This window comes from Hydra viridissima, unplaced genomic scaffold (genome assembly GCF_058129835.1).
Source record: "Hydra viridissima isolate aposymbiotic clone 2 unplaced genomic scaffold, HvirCarnegie_v1 scaffold_12, whole genome shotgun sequence".
Classification (NCBI taxonomy): Eukaryota; Metazoa; Cnidaria; class Hydrozoa; order Anthoathecata; family Hydridae; genus Hydra; species Hydra viridissima.
Genome location: NW_028324311.1, coordinates 483,899 through 503,777, shown reverse-complemented (window position 1 = coordinate 503,777; position 19,879 = coordinate 483,899). Strand labels below are relative to the sequence as shown.

General features: G+C 35.8%; 2 protein-coding genes, 5 non-coding genes and 1 pseudogene across 8 annotated transcripts; 5 read left to right on the top strand and 3 right to left on the bottom strand.

The window, feature by feature from the left end:
- The first annotated feature begins 795 nt into the window (after positions 1-795).
- LOC149880586 (5S ribosomal RNA) lies at positions 796-914 on the top strand. The gene has a single exon (XR_016446075.1). It is a non-coding gene; the product is annotated as a 5S ribosomal RNA (ribosomal RNA).
- A 732-nt stretch (positions 915-1,646) lies between these two features.
- On the bottom strand, positions 1,647-1,818 carry LOC149880585 (U1 spliceosomal RNA). Its single transcript, XR_016446083.1, has one exon. It is a non-coding gene; the product is annotated as a U1 spliceosomal RNA (small nuclear RNA).
- Positions 1,819-3,553: 1,735 nt separating this feature from the next.
- Positions 3,554-3,672, top strand: LOC149880584 (5S ribosomal RNA). The gene has a single exon (XR_016446074.1). It is a non-coding gene; the product is annotated as a 5S ribosomal RNA (ribosomal RNA).
- A 732-nt stretch (positions 3,673-4,404) lies between these two features.
- LOC149880583 (U1 spliceosomal RNA) lies at positions 4,405-4,576 on the bottom strand. The gene has a single exon (XR_016446072.1). It is a non-coding gene; the product is annotated as a U1 spliceosomal RNA (small nuclear RNA).
- Positions 4,577-6,330: 1,754 nt separating this feature from the next.
- On the top strand, positions 6,331-15,578 carry LOC145188361 (uncharacterized). Of its 2 annotated transcripts, none has more exons than XM_090069644.1 (2): positions 6,331-6,344; positions 12,862-15,384. In XM_090069644.1, the coding sequence occupies exon 2, from the start codon at positions 12,933-12,935 to the stop codon at positions 15,243-15,245; it is 2,313 nt and encodes a 770-aa protein (XP_089925770.1). In that variant the 5' UTR covers positions 6,331-6,344; positions 12,862-12,932; the 3' UTR covers positions 15,246-15,384. The 2 variants fall into 2 exon arrangements, with proteins under 2 accessions (XP_089925770.1, XP_089925769.1); XM_090069643.1 differs by lacking the exon at positions 6,331-6,344 and adding an exon at positions 15,397-15,578 and having other exon boundaries at positions 11,917-15,248.
- LOC149880582 (uncharacterized) lies at positions 6,505-7,647 on the top strand. The gene has a single exon (XM_090069164.1). It carries the CDS (start codon positions 6,505-6,507, stop codon positions 7,645-7,647), a length of 1,143 nt encoding a protein of 380 aa, XP_089925290.1.
- Positions 15,579-16,569: 991 nt separating the features above from the next.
- Positions 16,570-16,741, bottom strand: LOC149880581 (U1 spliceosomal RNA). Its single transcript, XR_016446061.1, has one exon. It is a non-coding gene; the product is annotated as a U1 spliceosomal RNA (small nuclear RNA).
- A 638-nt stretch (positions 16,742-17,379) lies between these two features.
- LOC149880580 (uncharacterized) lies at positions 17,380-19,640 on the top strand (annotated as a pseudogene).
- The last annotated feature ends 239 nt before the right edge of the window (positions 19,641-19,879 follow it).

Here is a 19,879-nt window from a genome sequence, read left to right as displayed (position 1 = left end):
TTTAAAGTTGACGCGAAAAGACTCGATTTATGAACTCAGCCATCATCACCAGCAGGTAAATGTAGTACTTTAGATTAAAAGCACTTTTTCCTACGTAAGAAGTTACGTGCTGTTACTAGTCTTTTAACAAGCGTACCCGAGGGACTCAAAAAAGGTGAAATTGAATTTTTGCATCTTGACGTATAGTATATCTAAAGATTGACATAAGTTACTCTAACCTATACTAAAAGCGAGCTCTTTCTTTTTCTTCTAGTTTAGAACTTTTTTTTTACAAAATAAACTCCATGAAATAAACTAATCGATGGCTGCACCAAGAATAAAACAGGAGTTTGTCTTCTCACCGAGCTCCATTTTAAAAAATGTAAGAGTATATAGTAAAAAATGACAAAGTTAACACAGTTGTGAAATGAAAAAAAAAAAAAAAAAAAAAAAAAAAAAAAAAAAAAAAAAAATTTTAGAAAAAAACGTTTAAAAGTTAAACCTTAAAGTGGAGTTTCATGAGTATTTTCCCAAACACCTGTATGCATTTGAATGTAACAAAGTCATATAAGTAATGAAAAGCGTTTACATTCAGCTTCCAATTGTTTTAGCGTAGTTTTCCTCTTGATCTAGGTGTTTAGAAATGTGTTCCGTTCCACAACGACGGTCCCTGGTGCACAGGCTCACAAGGTGTATTTCTGTCTCCTCCAAATATAATCCTGCAAAAATGTATTTGTTTACTGTAATATTTTATCAATTAAAATTCCATGATGAGGCGTTTACAGTATAAAGTCGTTAATGGGTGACAACCTCTTCGCCTACGACCATACCACGGTGAACACACCCGTTCTCGTCCGATCACGGAAGTTAAGCACCGTCGGGCCAGGGTAGTACTTGGATGGGTGACCGCCTGGGAACTCCTGGTGCCGTAGGCTTTCGTTTTGCCCTAGCCAAAACAAAATAATAGCTTGAAGTGCGTGTGTGAGTGTGTGCCTTTTATTTCTGCAAATCCGTGTTTGAGACTATTGCTATTGGGTAAAAACGAACACGCATGCTAGTTGACCAACATTTTAAGTTCAATGTTTTGGGGTTGCTAAGTGCTTCCCAAAAAAGAACAAACGTTAGGGTTGGGTCCACAAGGAAGCCAAAACAAGATAGTACTACACTAGTAGACAGCATAAAGACATACCTCTCCAATGAAGTGCATGCACATTCAAAGCAAATCAGAAGTTCCGAAGAAAAAGTGTAAAGCAAAACCATTCTCGGCAGCCATTTTTATTGAACATAAACTATAACCTAAGGGAGAATAAAGTAAGAGAATTTGGTAAAAATGCGTCATAGGTCACGTGGATGTACCAAATTCCTCACTTTTGCGCGGATCCAGCGTAACATGAATAGAAAGTGTGCACGCACGTGACCTTATTGGCACCCATCCATTGGTATTCTATAAACACAAAGGAAACTTAATCTCCGTAAGAAGTTAGCTCCATAATGCTCTTGTAATGTAACACTTAACGGAGAAAGAAAATTGGCAAAAGTTGCAGAAGCCGGAACTGGGCAGCAGCACCTGCAGTTAAAAAAAGAAAAAAGGGAGCGCTCATTGCGTCTAATTTAGGAGCCTAATGTTTAGGCTCGAGAAGCGATGCTTTTGATTGCATCGTAAGAGAAAGGGGCGAGCGCCAACGCAGGCCCCCACAGCCAGAAAGTGTACGGTCGAGTTACCGACGTTAGCGGTAATCGCAGTCAACCCAGAGTCAGCCCAGGCGAAGTGCAATACAAAAGCCTCACCCTGGAAGAAGCCCCATGTTGATCAGGTTTGCTTCACCGTCAGGTAAGTATGCTTTTTCCCGCTATCTAACGTTTTCTCACTGTAAGTAAGTACGAGTTGGTCGATTGGCTGATCTCGTGCTCGTGCATAAATGGTTGATGCGTCCGAAGACGATGTTTCGCTTTTGTACATTTGTGGTTGCCCTTCCTGAAGCCCCGAAACTAACGAAATTCGACAGTTAAAGAATTGACATGTACCTTAATACACAGTGACTTAGTAGAAGTGTGTGTTTTTTCCGTGCCTATCGAGGCGCTGAGAAAGGTCGAGCTTTAGTAAATATTCAAATGCTTGTGGCGAGTGGTTTGTCCCCATGCCTTTTTGTTGCCGTACAATTGAAAAATCAGTCAGCTGGGCTCTTCAATTACTGGCCTTCAATTAATCAGTCAGCTGGGCTTCAATTACTTGCTAAACTAAGGTATTGTCAGTATTGCAGTTGGACAGTACATTTTGTCTCAAATTTTCACTGTTCAACTCAATTACTTATTCATTCCTATTTGTTTTCGTATTCCAACATGAATTCGTTTAACCGACCAGTAAAAATGACATGCACTTTCTACTTCCCTTTCTTTCGTTTTGTTGGTCCCTGAAATCTGCTCTTAAAAGTTGTTTCTTTTTTGAAATCTGCTCTTCAAAGTTGTTCTTTAAAACTGCTTTTGGCAAATCTCCTTTTGAAAGTTCTGCTTGTGTTCGTCACGCTTTGCTAAATTGTTAAAAAGAATCAATGAGTTCGTCGTTACCTTTGTTTTCTGTTAACCCATGCCCATGCTTCGACGTAAAAACGTTGGTAAAAGTCATTAACTAAACTTGGCTTCTTTTCCTTTTCCTCGAATGGATCTAACCGTCAAAATTGAGTAACATCTGCAGACAATTTAATGTTCTTCTTAATGACCCTAAGTTTGTCTCTTAAACGCTAGTTATCTCATCAATGCTCCTTACTTTACAAAAGCAACTTTAAAGTTGACGCGAAAAGACTCGATTTATGAACTCAGCCATCATCACCAGCAGGTAAATGTAGTACTTTAGATTAAAAGCACTTTTTCCTACGTAAGAAGTTACGTGCTGTTACTAGTCTTTTAACAAGCGTACCCGAGGGACTCAAAAAAGGTGAAATTGAATTTTTGCATCTTGACGTATAGTATATCTAAAGATTGACATAAGTTACTCTAACCTATACTAAAAGCGAGCTCTTTCTTTTTCTTCTAGTTTAGAACTTTTTTTTTACAAAATAAACTCCATGAAATAAACTAATCGATGGCTGCACCAAGAATAAAACAGGAGTTTGTCTTCTCACCGAGCTCCATTTTAAAAAATGTAAGAGTATATAGTAAAAAATGACAAAGTTAACACAGTTGTGAAATGAAAAAAAAAAAAAAAAAAAAAAAAAAAAAAAAAAAAAAAAAAAATTTTAGAAAAAAACGTTTAAAAGTTAAACCTTAAAGTGGAGTTTCATGAGTATTTTCCCAAACACCTGTATGCATTTGAATGTAACAAAGTCATATAAGTAATGAAAAGCGTTTACATTCAGCTTCCAATTGTTTTAGCGTAGTTTTCCTCTTGATCTAGGTGTTTAGAAATGTGTTCCGTTCCACAACGACGGTCCCTGGTGCACAGGCTCACAAGGTGTATTTCTGTCTCCTCCAAATATAATCCTGCAAAAATGTATTTGTTTACTGTAATATTTTATCAATTAAAATTCCATGATGAGGCGTTTACAGTATAAACTCGTTAATGGGTGACAACCTCTTCGCCTACGACCATACCACGGTGAACACACCCGTTCTCGTCCGATCACGGAAGTTAAGCACCGTCGGGCCAGGGTAGTACTTGGATGGGTGACCGCCTGGGAACTCCTGGTGCCGTAGGCTTTCGTTTTGCCCTAGCCAAAACAAAATAATAGCTTGAAGTGCGTGTGTGAGTGTGTGCCTTTTATTTCTGCAAATCCGTGTTTGAGACTATTGCTATTGGGTAAAAACGAACACGCATGCTAGTTGACCAACATTTTAAGTTCAATGTTTTGGGGTTGCTAAGTGCTTCCCAAAAAAGAACAAACGTTAGGGTTGGGTCCACAAGGAAGCCAAAACAAGATAGTACTACACTAGTAGACAGCATAAAGACATACCTCTCCAATGAAGTGCATGCACATTCAAAGCAAATCAGAAGTTCCGAAGAAAAAGTGTAAAGCAAAACCATTCTCGGCAGCCATTTTTATTGAACATAAACTATAACCTAAGGGAGAATAAAGTAAGAGAATTTGGTAAAAATGCGTCATAGGTCACGTGGATGTACCAAATTCCTCACTTTTGCGCGGATCCAGCGTAACATGAATAGAAAGTGTGCACGCACGTGACCTTATTGGCACCCATCCATTGGTATTCTATAAACACAAAGGAAACTTAATCTCCGTAAGAAGTTAGCTCCATAATGCTCTTGTAATGTAACACTTAACGGAGAAAGAAAATTGGCAAAAGTTGCAGAAGCCGGAACTGGGCAGCAGCACCTGCAGTTAAAAAAAGAAAAAAGGGAGCGCTCATTGCGTCTAATTTAGGAGCCTAATGTTTAGGCTCGAGAAGCGATGCTTTTGATTGCATCGTAAGAGAAAGGGGCGAGCGCCAACGCAGGCCCCCACAGCCAGAAAGTGTACGGTCGAGTTACCGACGTTAGCGGTAATCGCAGTCAACCCAGAGTCAGCCCAGGCGAAGTGCAATACAAAAGCCTCACCCTGGAAGAAGCCCCATGTTGATCAGGTTTGCTTCACCGTCAGGTAAGTATGCTTTTTCCCGCTATCTAACGTTTTCTCACTGTAAGTAAGTACGAGTTGGTCGATTGGCTGATCTCGTGCTCGTGCATAAATGGTTGATGCGTCCGAAGACGATGTTTCGCTTTTGTACATTTGTGGTTGCCCTTCCTGAAGCCCCGAAACTAACGAAATTCGACAGTTAAAGAATTGACATGTACCTTAATACACAGTGACTTAGTAGAAGTGTGTGTTTTTTCCGTGCCTATCGAGGCGCTGAGAAAGGTCGAGCTTTAGTAAATATTCAAATGCTTGTGGCGAGTGGTTTGTCCCCATGCCTTTTTGTTGCCGTACAATTGAAAAATCAGTCAGCTGGGCTCTTCAATTACTGGCCTTCAATTAATCAGTCAGCTGGGCTTCAATTACTTGCTAAACTAAGGTATTGTCAGTATTGCAGTTGGACAGTACATTTTGTCTCAAATTTTCACTGTTCAACTCAATTACTTATTCATTCCTATTTGTTTTCGTATTCCAACATGAATTCGTTTAACCGACCAGTAAAAATGACATGCACTTTCTACTTCCCTTTCTTTCGTTTTGTTGGTCCCTGAAATCTGCTCTTAAAAGTTGTTTCTTTTTTGAAATCTGCTCTTCAAAGTTGTTCTTTAAAACTGCTTTTGGCAAATCTCCTTTTGAAAGTTCTGCTTGTGTTCGTCACGCTTTGCTAAATTGTTAAAAAGAATCAATGAGTTCGTCGTTACCTTTGTTTTCTGTTAACCCATGCCCATGCTTCGACGTAAAAACGTTGGTAAAAGTCATTAACTAAACTTGGCTTCTTTTCCTTTTCCTCGAATGGATCTAACCGTCAAAATTGAGTAACATCTGCAGACAATTTAATGTTCTTCTTAATGACCCTAAGTTTGTCTCTTAAACGCTAGTTATCTCATCAATGCTCCTTACTTTACAAAAGCAACTTTAAAGTTGACGCGAAAAGACTCGATTTATGAACTCAGCCATCATCACCAGCAGGTAAATGTAGTACTTTAGATTAAAAGCACTTTTTCCTACGTAAGAAGTTACGTGCTGTTACTAGTCTTTTAACAAGCGTACCCGAGGGACTCAAAAAAGGTGAAATTGAATTTTTGCATCTTGACGTATAGTATATCTAAAGATTGACATAAGTTACTCTAACCTATACTAAAAGCGAGCTCTTTCTTTTTCTTCTAGTTTAGAACTTTTTTTTTACAAAATAAACTCCATGAAATAAACTAATCGATGGCTGCACCAAGAATAAAACAGGAGTTTGTCTTCTCACCGAGCTAATGTTTAGTAGGGAGTTCAGTCACGTGAATTTTTCCGTGTCGCAAGTTCATCATATAAATAAACGCGACTTTTTCGGCAACTTTTTCGGCTAGCTATCAAATTTCAAACCAAATTGCCCGTTGTATACCTTTAGCAAATGTTAAATAAAAATGTTGTTTTGTGAAGTTCATTCTTTGATGTTCCTTAAAAATGATGCCTGAAAATTTTTCAAGTCGTTTTCTTCATAGTTATGTTAATTTACTTATTTTGACAAGTGAATATGCTGACTTACATTACTTTTTTGGCATTCTAGCACCTCAAAAAAGAATATTAATTTTATTATACAATAGTATTTGATATTAGTTTTTATAACCATTTGCTTTTTATATCTGGACTTATCTATTTAAAAAATACACTTTCCATCAGTTTTTCGATCTTTTCCTAGACGCCATTATGGTATTCGGTTTAACCTATATAGTTAGTTATCTACATGGATATTTAGTAAGCTAACCCTAACCCTAACGGAAAAAACATATACTACAGTTTAGTCACTGTGTATTAAGGGTATCGAATTATTAGTTATATTGTATTCACGTAGTGGATAGTATTCACGTAGTATATAGTATTCACGTAGTGGATTACTTAGTGGTGTAATAGTGGTATGGCAACATACGCAAAAGTAACAAAGACCGTAGAAGCTGTCAACGAACGTGTCGTTGAATTTCGAATCCGAATGGATCCTGCGAGGGCTACTAACCCTCGATATATATCGGAGAAAGCTAAAGAACTAAGCGAGAAAATTTCTACCAAAATTGGCAGATCGAAAGTCGAAAATCTGACTTATCACCGCGAAGGTCGATGGATCGCCGTTCTAAAGACGGTTCAAGACGCAAACGCACTCTCCCTAGCAGAGCTTGAAATATCCGAATGCGAACGTGCGGTCACATTCATACGAAGAGAGGTCTTCGGTTTCCTCATAACTATCAAATGTGATCCGGTCACAACTGATGAGGCTCTTGCTGAAAAACTTTCTCCGTTCGTAGAAGAGATATTAAGTATCAAGCATGCTACATACGACTTCGACCGTTCCATCGAGGACGGTTGTAGACTATTCAGAGTTAAACTGTGCAAGCCTGTTGCTGATATTCCGCATCAAATCGAGATTAACGGAGAACGGATTGCTCTTCATTTCGCTGGCAAGGAGTTCTTGTGTAGGATGTGTGGGGGTATGCATATCCCAAGGGAAAGGTGCAAACCTCTCCCCGTCCAAACAGCTGCAACAAAAGTCCAATCTCAAGAAACCAAAATCCCAGCAACAACCCCAGCAACTGCGAAACCCGCCGAACCGAGAGGAACAGTCGTAGACAGCGTTTACAAAAAGAAAAACACCAACAAAACCAAGTTCGTCGTATTAGACGATGATCAAATCGATGTTAGCCTACCAGAACACGTCAAAGAAAAAATTAGAGAAACACAAAGAAAAAACGAAGCGGCGTTCGAAGAAGCACGCAAAAAAGAACAGCTAGAACAACAAGAAAAAATGAAAGAGAGTGGGAAGAAAATCGAACCCCCGGTCCCAAGCACTACAAAGAGGCACCCGACAGAAAATCTTATAATCGTTGAAGAAGAGGAAGCGACAACAAAGGAAGACGGGGAAGCCACGGAGTCCGATGAAGACGAAGAGCAAGATACTCAGAAACAACGACCAGAGAGGAAGCGAACGCATCCGCAGACGCCTAGAAAGGAATTGATCGGACAGATGGAGCGTAAACCAAAAACCGCAAAGCCGAAATGGGCAACGTAGCCGATTCAGTAACTATCCCAAGAAAGAGCGTTTATGCGAAGACCTGGTATGAGTTTCACTCTATCTTTATTGTCTTGATTCTTTGCTTCGCTTTTAGTTTTTGCGAAGTTTTTATTTTATTTTTTTACGAACGTATAATGGCTACCTGTTTGAGGCTTTCATCTGATCAAAGGCTGCGCGCTTGCTTTTGCTAAAAAATGGAAAAAATCACTTTCTTTACGTCCAACGTCCAAGGACTGAAGGACAACGCTAAAAGACAAACTTTATTAAATTATTATCGGAACGAAGGTCACGATTTCTATCTGCTCCAGGAGACCCATATCAACGAAAACGAATACATCCTTATCCAAAACAGATGGGAAGGCGACGTTTTCCTTTCACCTGGCGCGAATAGAACGCGCGGTACAGCGATCCTCTGCAGACAGCGAAACGTACAAACGCTCTTTAAAGGCTGCGACGCGCGCGGTAACTACAACTACATAGTGCTAAATCTGAAAGATCAAAGATACCTCATAATTAGCCTGTACGCGACCTCTGGAGCGTCCCTAGAAGCGCAAAACGCGAGAACCAACCTATATAGAAATCTCAAAATAGATCTAGAAAATAAAAACTTGGACGATTTTGTCGTTGTTATGGGTGGAGACTTTAACTCGACTCTGTCCGAAACAGACAGACACCCAGAAGTATATAGAAGTCCGTGTACCTCTAACAACGCGCTAAAAAGTCTCTTAAACTCTCTAGATATAGAAGACACTTGGCGCATTTTTAATCCGCAAAAGCGAGAATTCACATACGCGGCCACAAACGGTGTGTCCCACTCGAGAATCGACCGAATCTACGTGAGCAAATGTCAAAGGCAAAATATCAACACCTTTCTTGAACCCACTATTCTAACTGACCACTATAAAGCCCAAATACTAGAAATAAAATCAAACGCTTTAAAAATAGGCAAGGGGACGTGGATCCTAAACAGCTCCATCCTCAACAACGCTGAGTACAGAGGCCTTGTAGAGACGGTCTGGAACGAATGGGACAAACAAAAACACACCTTCACTAACACCAAAGATTGGTGGGAAGCGGGCAAAGCGAAACTAAAAATAGATTCTAGATCCTTTAGCAAAAAACAAAACCAAATAAAAAACAAAAAACATTACAAACTCAAAAAACTCTTGAAAAACGCGGCAAAGAAAATGCACCTAAACAACAACATGAAAATCTTACACAGCGAAGTAAAACGAAAACTAGAACAAATAGAGCGAGAAAAGGCAAGAGGAGCGGCAATAAGGGCGCGCATCGAGTGGCGACTCGAAGGTGAACAATGCACCAAGTTTTTCTTCGATCTAGAAAAACAAAAAATGTCAAAACAACTCATCACTGACATCGATTCCCCGAACGGCGCCACTAAAAATGATACCGCAAGCATAACTAAAGAAATCAAAAACTTTTATGAAAAACTATACAAAAAAAAACTCAACGATAATAAAGCGCAAGACTTTTTGTTCCAAAACGCGGAAGTAAAACGGGTGACGCGCGAGGAAAGCGACTTTCTGTCAAAAGCTATAACAACAAACGAGGTAAAAAAAGCGATCTCAGGGATGAAAAATAACAAATCTCCTGGCTCCGACGGTCTAACTGTAAATTTCTATAAATCATTTGTGGAATTGATCAGCAAAGACCTGGCAGACACGCTAAACAACGTCTTAAGCACAAAGGAAATGACCGCAACCCAAAAGGAAGCGATTATTTCCTGCATTTACAAAAAAGGCGACAAAAAAGATATAAGAAATTGGCGACCCATTTCACTTACAAACGTTGATTATAAAATCTTAACCAAAATACTAGCTAGGAGATTTCGAGATATACTCCCTAAAATAATACACGCAAACCAAACTGCGTGCATAAAAAACAGAACAATAGACAACAACCTGAGTTTCACAAGAGACATTATTGACATAGCCAACGCGGAAAAATTGGACGCGTGCATTCTGTCCATTGATCAGGTTAAAGCCTTCGACAGAGTAGACAGAGAGTTCCTTTTTAAAAGTCTTCGGCACTTCGGTTTTGAAGAACCTTTTGTATCTCAAATCCAAACTCTATATAACGGCATAAACGCCAAAGTGAAAATAAACGGAAATCTATCTGAAAAAATAGAAATAGAAAGAGGCGTAAGGCAAGGTTGCCCTTTGTCGATGATTCTATACATCATTCAAGCGGAGATCTTTTCTTCATACATAAGACAAAACAATGCAATAAAAGGAATAAAAATAGAAAACAAAGAAACAAAGATACAACAATACGCGGATGATACAAACTTTTATTTAATCGGTGATAACTCCATAAAAAACGTTGGCGAAGCGCTCAAAATTAACAACAGAGCAACAGGCGCCAAAATCAACCTGGCCAAATGCCAAGGCATATGGCTAGGCAAAAACAGGCTGGAGGACAAAGAACAATTCCTCAACTTCAACTGGGCAAACAACTCCTTTGACAGCCTGGGCATAACCTTCTCTAACTCTGGGATTTTTTATTATAAAACAAACTGGGATAAAAATGTAAAAAAAATGGAAAAAACAATGAGCCAGTGGGGCAGGCGCAAACTTTCGCTTAAGGGCAGAACTTTAATACTAAACACAATGGTAGTGCCTAAGATCACGCACCTCGCTTTTGTAGTGCCCCTGCCAAACGCCGCGCAACTAAAAAAAATTGAAACAACCATTAGCAACTTTCTCTGGGGCGAAAACAAACCCAGACTAAGCAGAGCGCTCTGCCAACAAAAAATCAAAAAAGGTGGTCTGGGACAAACAAAACTCACAGCAAAACTAAAAGCAACTCAAACACACTGGACGGCTAAACTTTACAACAGGGAACAGAAAGGACCGTGGAAAGACGCCATGCACCACATTCTAAATAAACACAGACACGCTCAACAAAACAAACACACGCTACAAACAGTACTAACTCATACTAACAAACTTCCACCGTTTTACAAACAACTCTTGAAACACTGGGACGAACTCAAACAAAATGACAAAGACACGATACTTGACATTGAGGAGATACTGAACCAACCGTTATTTTACAACCCACACATAAAGACGACTAAAACACCATACCTAACGCCGAACGAAAAAGAAACGACATCAAACTGATAGGGGACATAACAAAAACCTTTCAACCGGGATTTTTGCACCACATAACACTCGACATACACGAAACGGAACTACAAGAACTGACCGACGCCATCCCGACTAACTGGAGAAACAAAATACTGAACGATTACCAGAAATACGATTACCGCAACGCACCCAACTACCTCCTCAAACGTAAACCGAAATACGACTACAAAAACTTAACAATACAGACCCTATATCGCCTTTTTAATAAACCCAAAAAAGATCTAGAACCAAAATATAAAAACTGGCCTCATACCTACAAAAAAAGCATGATTGGAATAACAGAAAAAGAATGGGAAAACCTATTTAAAAAAATACACAAAAGAAAAACCAACAATAAAGCTAGCGAAATTCTCTTTAAAGCGATACACTTTCTAATCCCTAACAACGCTGCAATGCATGCAAAAAATTTAAGGCGAGACTCAAAATGCCCGCTATGCCTAAAACCGAACGAAACAATTGCGCATATGATGTATACTTGCGAAAAAGCGCAACCTATTATATTATACACTCTCGATATTCTCGATCAACTATATCCGGATAATTATCCCCATGAGAACTCTCTTAAGTTTTTATTTTTTGGTTACAGCGCGCAGGCGGGCGATAAAGAGTTCGGCAATATTATTTTAGAAACTCTTATCAAGGAACTATATTTTAATAGAATGCAAGCTCATCATAATAAAAACTCTATCTCAGTTCAAACAATTCTCAAACAATACGAAGGCAAAATTAAAAATCTACTATACCAAGAATACGAAATAATAAAATCTCAAAATACACTAACTAAATATAGAGAAGAGATAAGAAATATTTTTAAAAACGGATGCTTAAATCTAGTAGCAAACACACAGCAATATCTAAACTTGCAGTAATGTCTTTGTTTTTCCCATTGGTACGAACCATTTGTGTTTACTTTAGCATTTATTTTTTAACGCTTTTTATTTTTTTACGAGTCCTTAGGACATATTTATGTTTATTTTTTAGTTTTTAGTTTTTTATATTTTTTATTTTCACGGAACGTCAGTAAGGCAAGTAGCCGGATGACGGAAAAAACTGCAATACTAGTAAGCGCTTATTTATGTGACTTTGATATATAATTAGTTTCTTATATCTAGCTGTTTGAAATGCAGAATAGAGATCTGTATTTCTGGTATCAAAATTTAGAAGACAAAAGCTTAGCCAATGTGTGCACAGTTTTTAGACAACACTTTTTTTCCAGTTTCCAAAGTGCTAAAAATGACCTTACTTTGTTTTCGAAAATAAAAAGAGTGATTCAAAAAGTTAGGTTGTTCACTAAAAAAAAGAAAGAAGAATTTTTGCTTTTAAATTTTATACCACCATTATGTGAAACAAATGTTCAACCATTTTTACAATCAACGTCATCTGAAAAAGAAAAAAATCTTGTGAAAGACCTACATCTCAAAATCAAAAATAAAACTCTAAAGCGCAAAGTTGAAGAAATCGACAGTTTTAAAAAAGTTTCTGAAAACTACTGTAACCAGTTGAATGGTCTTGAAAGTGAAAAAAAAACAACTTAAATTAGCTGTAAAAACCAGAAATGGAGAGAAATTAGAATTTGTAAGACAAGCCATGCAGTGTAAAGCACTATATACAGCAATAAACAAAAGCCTGTTGAGTCTAGAAAAAAAGTTTACCACATTGAAACTAAAGAATAAAACAAACAAAATTCGAAATTTAAACAAGAAGATTGTTTATCGAGATATAAAGTTGAAAAAACAAGAAAAAGAAATTGATGCATTAAAAGCACAATTTGAAAAACAATCTCAAACTTTAAATATGGAATTAAATAACCTTAATCAAATGCTAGAAAATAGTAATGCAAAAATTGAAATGTTGAGTCATGAAAAAAGAAATCTCAAAAAGAAATTAAGTCGTGTAAAAAATAATTTAAGTAAAACAAAGGAAACAATTTCCTTCTCGTCAATTGAAAATCTCACTTTTTTAAAGTCGTAAGTTAAAGAACTTAGTGCAAAAGTTGATTCATTAAACAAAGAAAATATTTATTTAAATGGTCTTTTAGAATTGTTGGAAGATGAGGAAATTGTAACATTTGAAAGAGGACGTTATTCGAATGATATTCGAGAAGTTATCATGGAGCTGTTATCATTAAATGTCAGTATGAACAAGGTCAATGATGTTATTAAAATTGTTTTAAAGAAACTTGCAAAAAAAGGAATTACAAAACTTCCCTCATTAGGTACAAGATCTAGATTTATGTCAGAAGCTTTAATTCTTGCACAGCTTCAAGTATCAGAAGAAATGTTACATAATATTGAAAAAGACACAGGAAACTGTTTACATGGAGATGGAACAACCAAATATTACAGACATTATCAAAACTTTCAGTTGACTACCAAAAGCGGTAGAATGCTATCATTTGGACTATCAGAAATGGCCTCTGGCGATGCTGCATCAATTTTAAGTTCTTTAACAGAAATGTTATATGATATTTGTAATATTCTAGACACAAAGGACAGGGAAAAAAACTTTGCAAAGTTAATTTGTTCATTCAAAACAACTATGTCAGATCTAGGTTCTGTCAATCCACTGTTTAACAGTAAGTTCAAAGAAATGAGGGAGCTATTGTTACCAAAATTTATAGAACATTGGGATAGTTTAACAATTGAACAGAAAAATGAATTTAAGAATATGTCAAACTTTTTTTGCAAGTTACATCTTTTAACAAACTTTGCAACTGAGACAGATAAAGTACTGGATTCATTTGAAAAAATTGCTCTGAGTGATGCTCATGAAAACACTTTTGCATTTAAAAATTTTGAATCTGGGGTTGCAAGACTGATACGCACTGCATGTAAAGCATTCCACAAACGAGGTAGTGATGAAGCTGGTGTGGCAGGATATTTCAATTCTTTTCTCATTGGAAAAGGTGAAGACAAGTGTATGTTTGCTCCTTTTATAGGCAATAGATTTAACATTTTGTTTTATAATGGGGCTGCACTGTATTATCATTCTAAATCTATTAAAGAATTTTTGTGTCAATGGCCAAATCCTAATAATCTACTGAAGGCAGTTAAGGAAGATATATCATATATATTATTTTTAGCTGAATCTCGTGCACTAGGTATTTTTGATAAGCTTATTACTAGTCCTCTTTGGAGACTTATTGAAGAAAAGAAAAACATTCTTAGCATGAATAAGTATTTATTTCGTTTAAAAATGAAATTGTCAGATCTTTCCAAAGATGCTTCTCCAATGCTCAATGCAACACCTGTATTTGACCCAAGAGATGTTAAAATACATAAAGATAAACTTTATGAAAAATTATTTGAGGATACTGGCAATATAGAATTTGATGTCTTGGTGCAACAGTCGTTAGAAATAATTTCCCATGCATTTCTAATAATACTTGAAAGACAAGCAATTGATCAGCTCCCAGGCGGTAAATATTGGAACTCAGATGATCAAATTCAAAAGGCTGCTGAAAATCTACCAACGACTAACAAATCTTCAGAAAGTGATTTTGCAATTCTGGATCTACTTATTCGAACTAAACCAAATGCCAAAATTCAAACAATTCAAGCATATACTATGTGGTACCGAAACAAAACCTTAGCATGGCTGGATGCAAAATCAGAAGAAGAGCGTTACATTTTAATTGAAACAGCTTCTCATAGTGTTGAAAAAATGAAATTAGAGTATAAAGAGCGACAAGTAGAGTTAATTTCAAAGAAAATGTCAATGTTGAGAATAAAACAGCAACTCAAAGCAGATGCAGAAAAGAAAACATCACTAAAAAAAGCAAATATAGTAAATGTGCTTATTCAATTGAAATCACAAGTTTGGCTAACAGTAGAAGAAGCAGAAGATAAATCTTCAAAAATAGATAATAATACTTTAAGGAAGCAAGTTATTAGAAGTCAATTAGATTTTTATCGTTATGTAATGGGGGCAAAATGTTCATTGAAGCTGTTTTTTAAAACTAAAGTTTCTGGAAATAAACGTATTGATTTAAATTCAAGTGAGCTGATGGAGAACTTGGTAACTATCATTCGTACATGCAACTTGCCTCCACCAGAACAAAGGAACAATACACTAAAAGAAAAAAGCCAACGCAATGACTTGATTAAGAAACAAAAAGAAGAGTTGTTTAGAAAGTTAAAGGATTCTAGAATGTCACATCTTGCAAGACAAAAAAAGGTCCAGTTTTTACCGACTTTATTAGATGATCCAGTTAGTTTAGTTGGGCGAGTTGTTCTTCATAAAATAAAAGAAGTTGATGAAGAAGAGTATTTTTGGTGCAAAGCAGATGTTGTTAGAATAGCGGAAGTCGGAAAAAAAATCAAGCAAACATTATATGATGTTATTTATGAATCAGAAGCTGGAAGTATTTACACATTTCCACTGTTATCTGACTTTGATAAAGGAGATATGATCTTGTTATAAAAGGTATAATCACTGATATTTTTTTTCAGTATTTATTAGTTTAAAATCTTGTGATTGTTATTTCAGATCCTACTATTTAAATGTAAACAAAGATAAATCTATTATATATTTTTAATGATAATCGAATTTATTATTAACATTTTACTTTTAGGAGCATATGAACACTATGAAATGCTTTAAAGCTTGGAAAAGCTCTTGTTTTCAACTGAAGTTGTTTTTTATGGTTTCCACAGAGATTTTATTGCTTATGACCCACTTACATATTTTCTTCACTTTCATAAGTGTATATGAGTATGTTCACTCTAATAATAAAAAAATAATAGAAAAAACTCTTGTTTTTTACGACTTTCACAGAAATTGTATTTTGTTTGACCCAATTGCCCCAAATGGGGAAACGAGCCCTAGGATTCTTACATATTTTTAGAATTTTCGTAAATTTTTATCAATTTGTTCACTCTTATAGGATGAAAAGATATTATTTTTAAACAAAAGTTAATTTTTATACTTTTTAATTAGAAATTGTTACTTTTGACCCAAATTGGGAATTGCCCCAAATGGGGAAAACAAGCCCTTGGATTCTTAGATATTTTTAGGATTTTCATAAATTTATGAATTTGTTCACAATTTGTTCAAGAGCCTTTTCAAACTATAAGAATAGTTTGAAAAGGCTCTTGTTTTTTAAGTAAAGTTGATATTTATGGTTTTTACAGAGATTTAGTTGCTCTTGGCCCATTTACCCCAAATGGGGGAAACGAGCCCTGGGATTCCAATATAGTTTCTAGATTTTCATAAATTTATATGAATTAGTTGACACTGACAATAAAAAAAGCTCTTTTTCCTTAACTAAAGTTAATTTTTATTACTTTTATGGTGATTTTATAGCTCTTGACCCATATGCCCCAAAAGGGAAAAACAACCCCTGCTCCAACTATATCACAAAAAGAATTTGTATAATTGAATACATTGATTCCTTTAATTAAAAAAAAAAAAAAAAATAGAATGAGTATACTTAATTCTGCTCAACTGTTAGTCTTCTCGTCGACGTCAATTGAAAAGTAAATAAAATTTTTAATTTCGGTGCCATAAATCCTTAAGAAAAACTTCACAAATTTCGACCCGAAACAGGCATTATTGGGCAGTACATAAATCGTCATAACTCGGGAACCAATTATCCAAATTTAAAAAATGAACTCATTTTGAAATCGTCTATATTTTTCACATATTTTGGTAATAATTATAGCTAAAGATAATAAAGATATTAAAATCATGTGAAGTGCCTATGTTTAGGCTCGAGAAGCGATGCTTTTGATTGCATCGTAAGAGAAAGGGGCGAGCGCCAACGCAGGCCCCCACAGCCAGAAAGTGTACGGTCGAGTTACCGACGTTAGCGGTAATCGCAGTCAACCCAGAGTCAGCCCAGGCGAAGTGCAATACAAAAGCCTCACCCTGGAAGAAGCCCCATGTTGATCAGGTTTGCTTCACCGTCAGGTAAGTATGCTTTTTCCCGCTATCTAACGTTTTCTCACTGTAAGTAAGTACGAGTTGGTCGATTGGCTGATCTCGTGCTCGTGCATAAATGGTTGATGCGTCCGAAGACGATGTTTCGCTTTTGTACATTTGTGGTTGCCCTTCCCGAAGCCCCGAAACTAACGAAATTCGACAGTTAAAGAATTGACATGTACCTTAATACACAGTGACTTAGTAGAAGTGTGTGTTTTTTCCGTGCCTATCGAGGCGCTGAGAAAGGTCGAGCTTTAGTAAATATTCAAATGCTTGTGGCGAGTGGTTTGTCCCCATGCCTTTTTGTTGCCGTACAATTGAAAAATCAGTCAGCTGGGCTCTTCAATTACTGGCCTTCAATTAATCAGTCAGCTGGGCTTCAATTACTTGCATCTGATGGAAATAAATATATACATTAAATTACTGGCCTTCAATTACTACATCTGACGGAAATAAATATATTCTTACTATCTCTCATTATTGCACATAGTGGGTAGCAGCATTTCCCCTTAGACCAAAATTAGCAAGTGATGTTGTAATAGAATTGTATATGGTAAATTTAAATACTATTATCTGAATGCATTTAAGTAATTGTTTTGAAAATATAAGAATATTTTAAATATTTTATTTGTTCATGCAAATGGGTATACCAAATATTGTTACCTCTGATCAAGGCACATAGTTTTACAACCAAATAAACAAGGAACATATGTCTTTGTTAAATGTGAAACATCATTTTACCACAGCCTATGATCAACAGGTTTAAAAATTTGAATTCAATATGCATATAGGACCTGTCTAGTTCTAAAATCTTGGATTTAATCATCTTGTGTTTTAGGCTAATGGCTTAGATGAGCGGTTCAATCAAACTATCCCGTTAAGGCTTGCAAAATTTTGTAATGACCGCCATATTACATGGGATACTCATTTGGATGTTTGTTCTTTTGCATACAATACATCAAGGCAAGAGTTTACAAAGTATACTCCCTTTGAGTTAAGTTGCAGGAGAATTTCCTTAATCATTTTTAATTGATTTTAAAAAGATACTTGAAAGCAACCAACATTTTATGAACAGACTAATTGAGGAAAGGTATAAAGCATTTACTGGTTTGTGAAGGTGAGTTTCCACGCATCCGTTTTTGCTACGGGAAAAGGAAAGGGATGGGAAAATTAATCGCTTGAGCATGCGCATTGTTTAATTTTCAAAATAAATTACAAACTGGGCACGCTCACGTGATTAATTTTACCTTCCCTTTCCCTTTTCCCGTTACAAAAACGGAAACTCACCTTTAAAATATGTTTGCAGAACATTACTGTAACAGTTTGATTTATTCAAGGTTTTTTCTTTCTTTTTTTAGTTATTTCTAGCAAGTTTAATAGAGTTTTAATATGCAAAATGTTCTTTTTTCTTTCTTTACAAATATACTTTGAAACTTTACAATAATTGTTTATACTTTAGATCAAATCTGCTAGAAAATGCTAAACAAAACATTCAAATGACTCAAGAAAAACAGAAAATAAATTATAACAAGAAGCATGCAAATCCATTTGTTTATGATATTGGGTCCAAAGTCCTTATCAAGGACTTCACGCAGAAAAAAAGGAAAGTAGGCAAATTAGATTTCAGATGGCTCGGACCTTTTTGTATCATGAAAAATTTAGGAAAAAGATCATGTCTCTTACAAGAGGTAGCCACCTTGAAGGAGAAGAAAGTTAATGGTTCCCACATCAAACCATATATTAGTGGAAGCAAAACCTTAACACCAGAGGCTGATTCTCTTCAAGAATATCTACTTACTTGAAGTAAGCTTAGTAGTAAGGTTAGTAGTAAGGATAGTAGTCATGCAACTTCTGTTAATGTGCCATCAAATACTTATTCAGTTTCAACCGTAAGCTCTTCTACAAGCAACAACAGCAACCAGAATAAAATATCTCATGTATTTTTAGCACCTTGTATTAAATCTATTCCAATTACAATGACAATGCAACCCTCAAAATGCTACTATGAAGAGTATGATTATTGTAAACCAGCAAAGCGAAAATATTATGAAACAAATGACTCCAATGATAATCACAACATTGAGATAAATTCAATTAAAGTAGAATCCTTCAGAATTGCATCCAAAGAAGGAGAGAACAAAGTATTGTGGATAAAAAATGGTTTATTTGAGTTGACATTAGTGAAAAATTATGTTATCTCTTAGTCACTTATTCTCACTTCTTCTAAGTGAGAATAAGTGACTAAGAGATAACATAACTTTTGCCTCACAAAATATTTTAAAGGCACAATCATTAATTTCTGGTTTTCAAGTTCCAATCTCAGGATTAAATATGTCATTTGCTACTATAAAAAGTCCTTTTATTCAGGTACTTCACAAAGGATATGTACACTGGTTTGTAATTAGCAATACAGGAACACAAAAATTAAATGAAGCTCATGTTTATAATAGCTTGTTGCACTCATTGAGTGATCAAGGAAAAAAACAGATGGCTGCTCTTTTAACATGTCCTGAAAAAAAAATTGCTATAAAACTAATGGATGTTCAACAGCAGAAAGGAGGAAATGATTGTGGCTTATTTGCTGTTGCTTTTGCTACAGCTTTAACTAAGCAGATACAACCAGAGCATTATTTATTTGAGCAAAGTATAATGCGGGATCATTTGTTAAAAAGCCTTCAAGAACAGATTCTTTCCGTGTTTCCAACTGTTTGTTAAAATATAGGAAGGGGCGGTGTTAGCCGCATTGAGTTCATAGAAATTTTCTGTCCTTATCGGATGCCTGCTGAAGGCAAAATGATTAAATGTTTAAAATGCAATGAATTATATCAATTGAACTGTTTGATCAACATTTCGGAAAGCAGCTTTGATGATTTTTGTTGTAATTTATGCAATTAACTACTGGATAACAAAACTATAAATATTAGCACAAATATAATTAGTTATGAAGACATTCCATTATAGTAAAAAATATAATAATCTACTTTTAAAAACGATAAATCTATATATGTATGTAATGTATATTTATATAATATATATTTATAAAATATGTCTTTTTGCGTGTATATTTGCGGAAATCATATATTAAAATTACCAGACGATCTCAGTAGCATTATTTACAAATAAATTTAATAAAA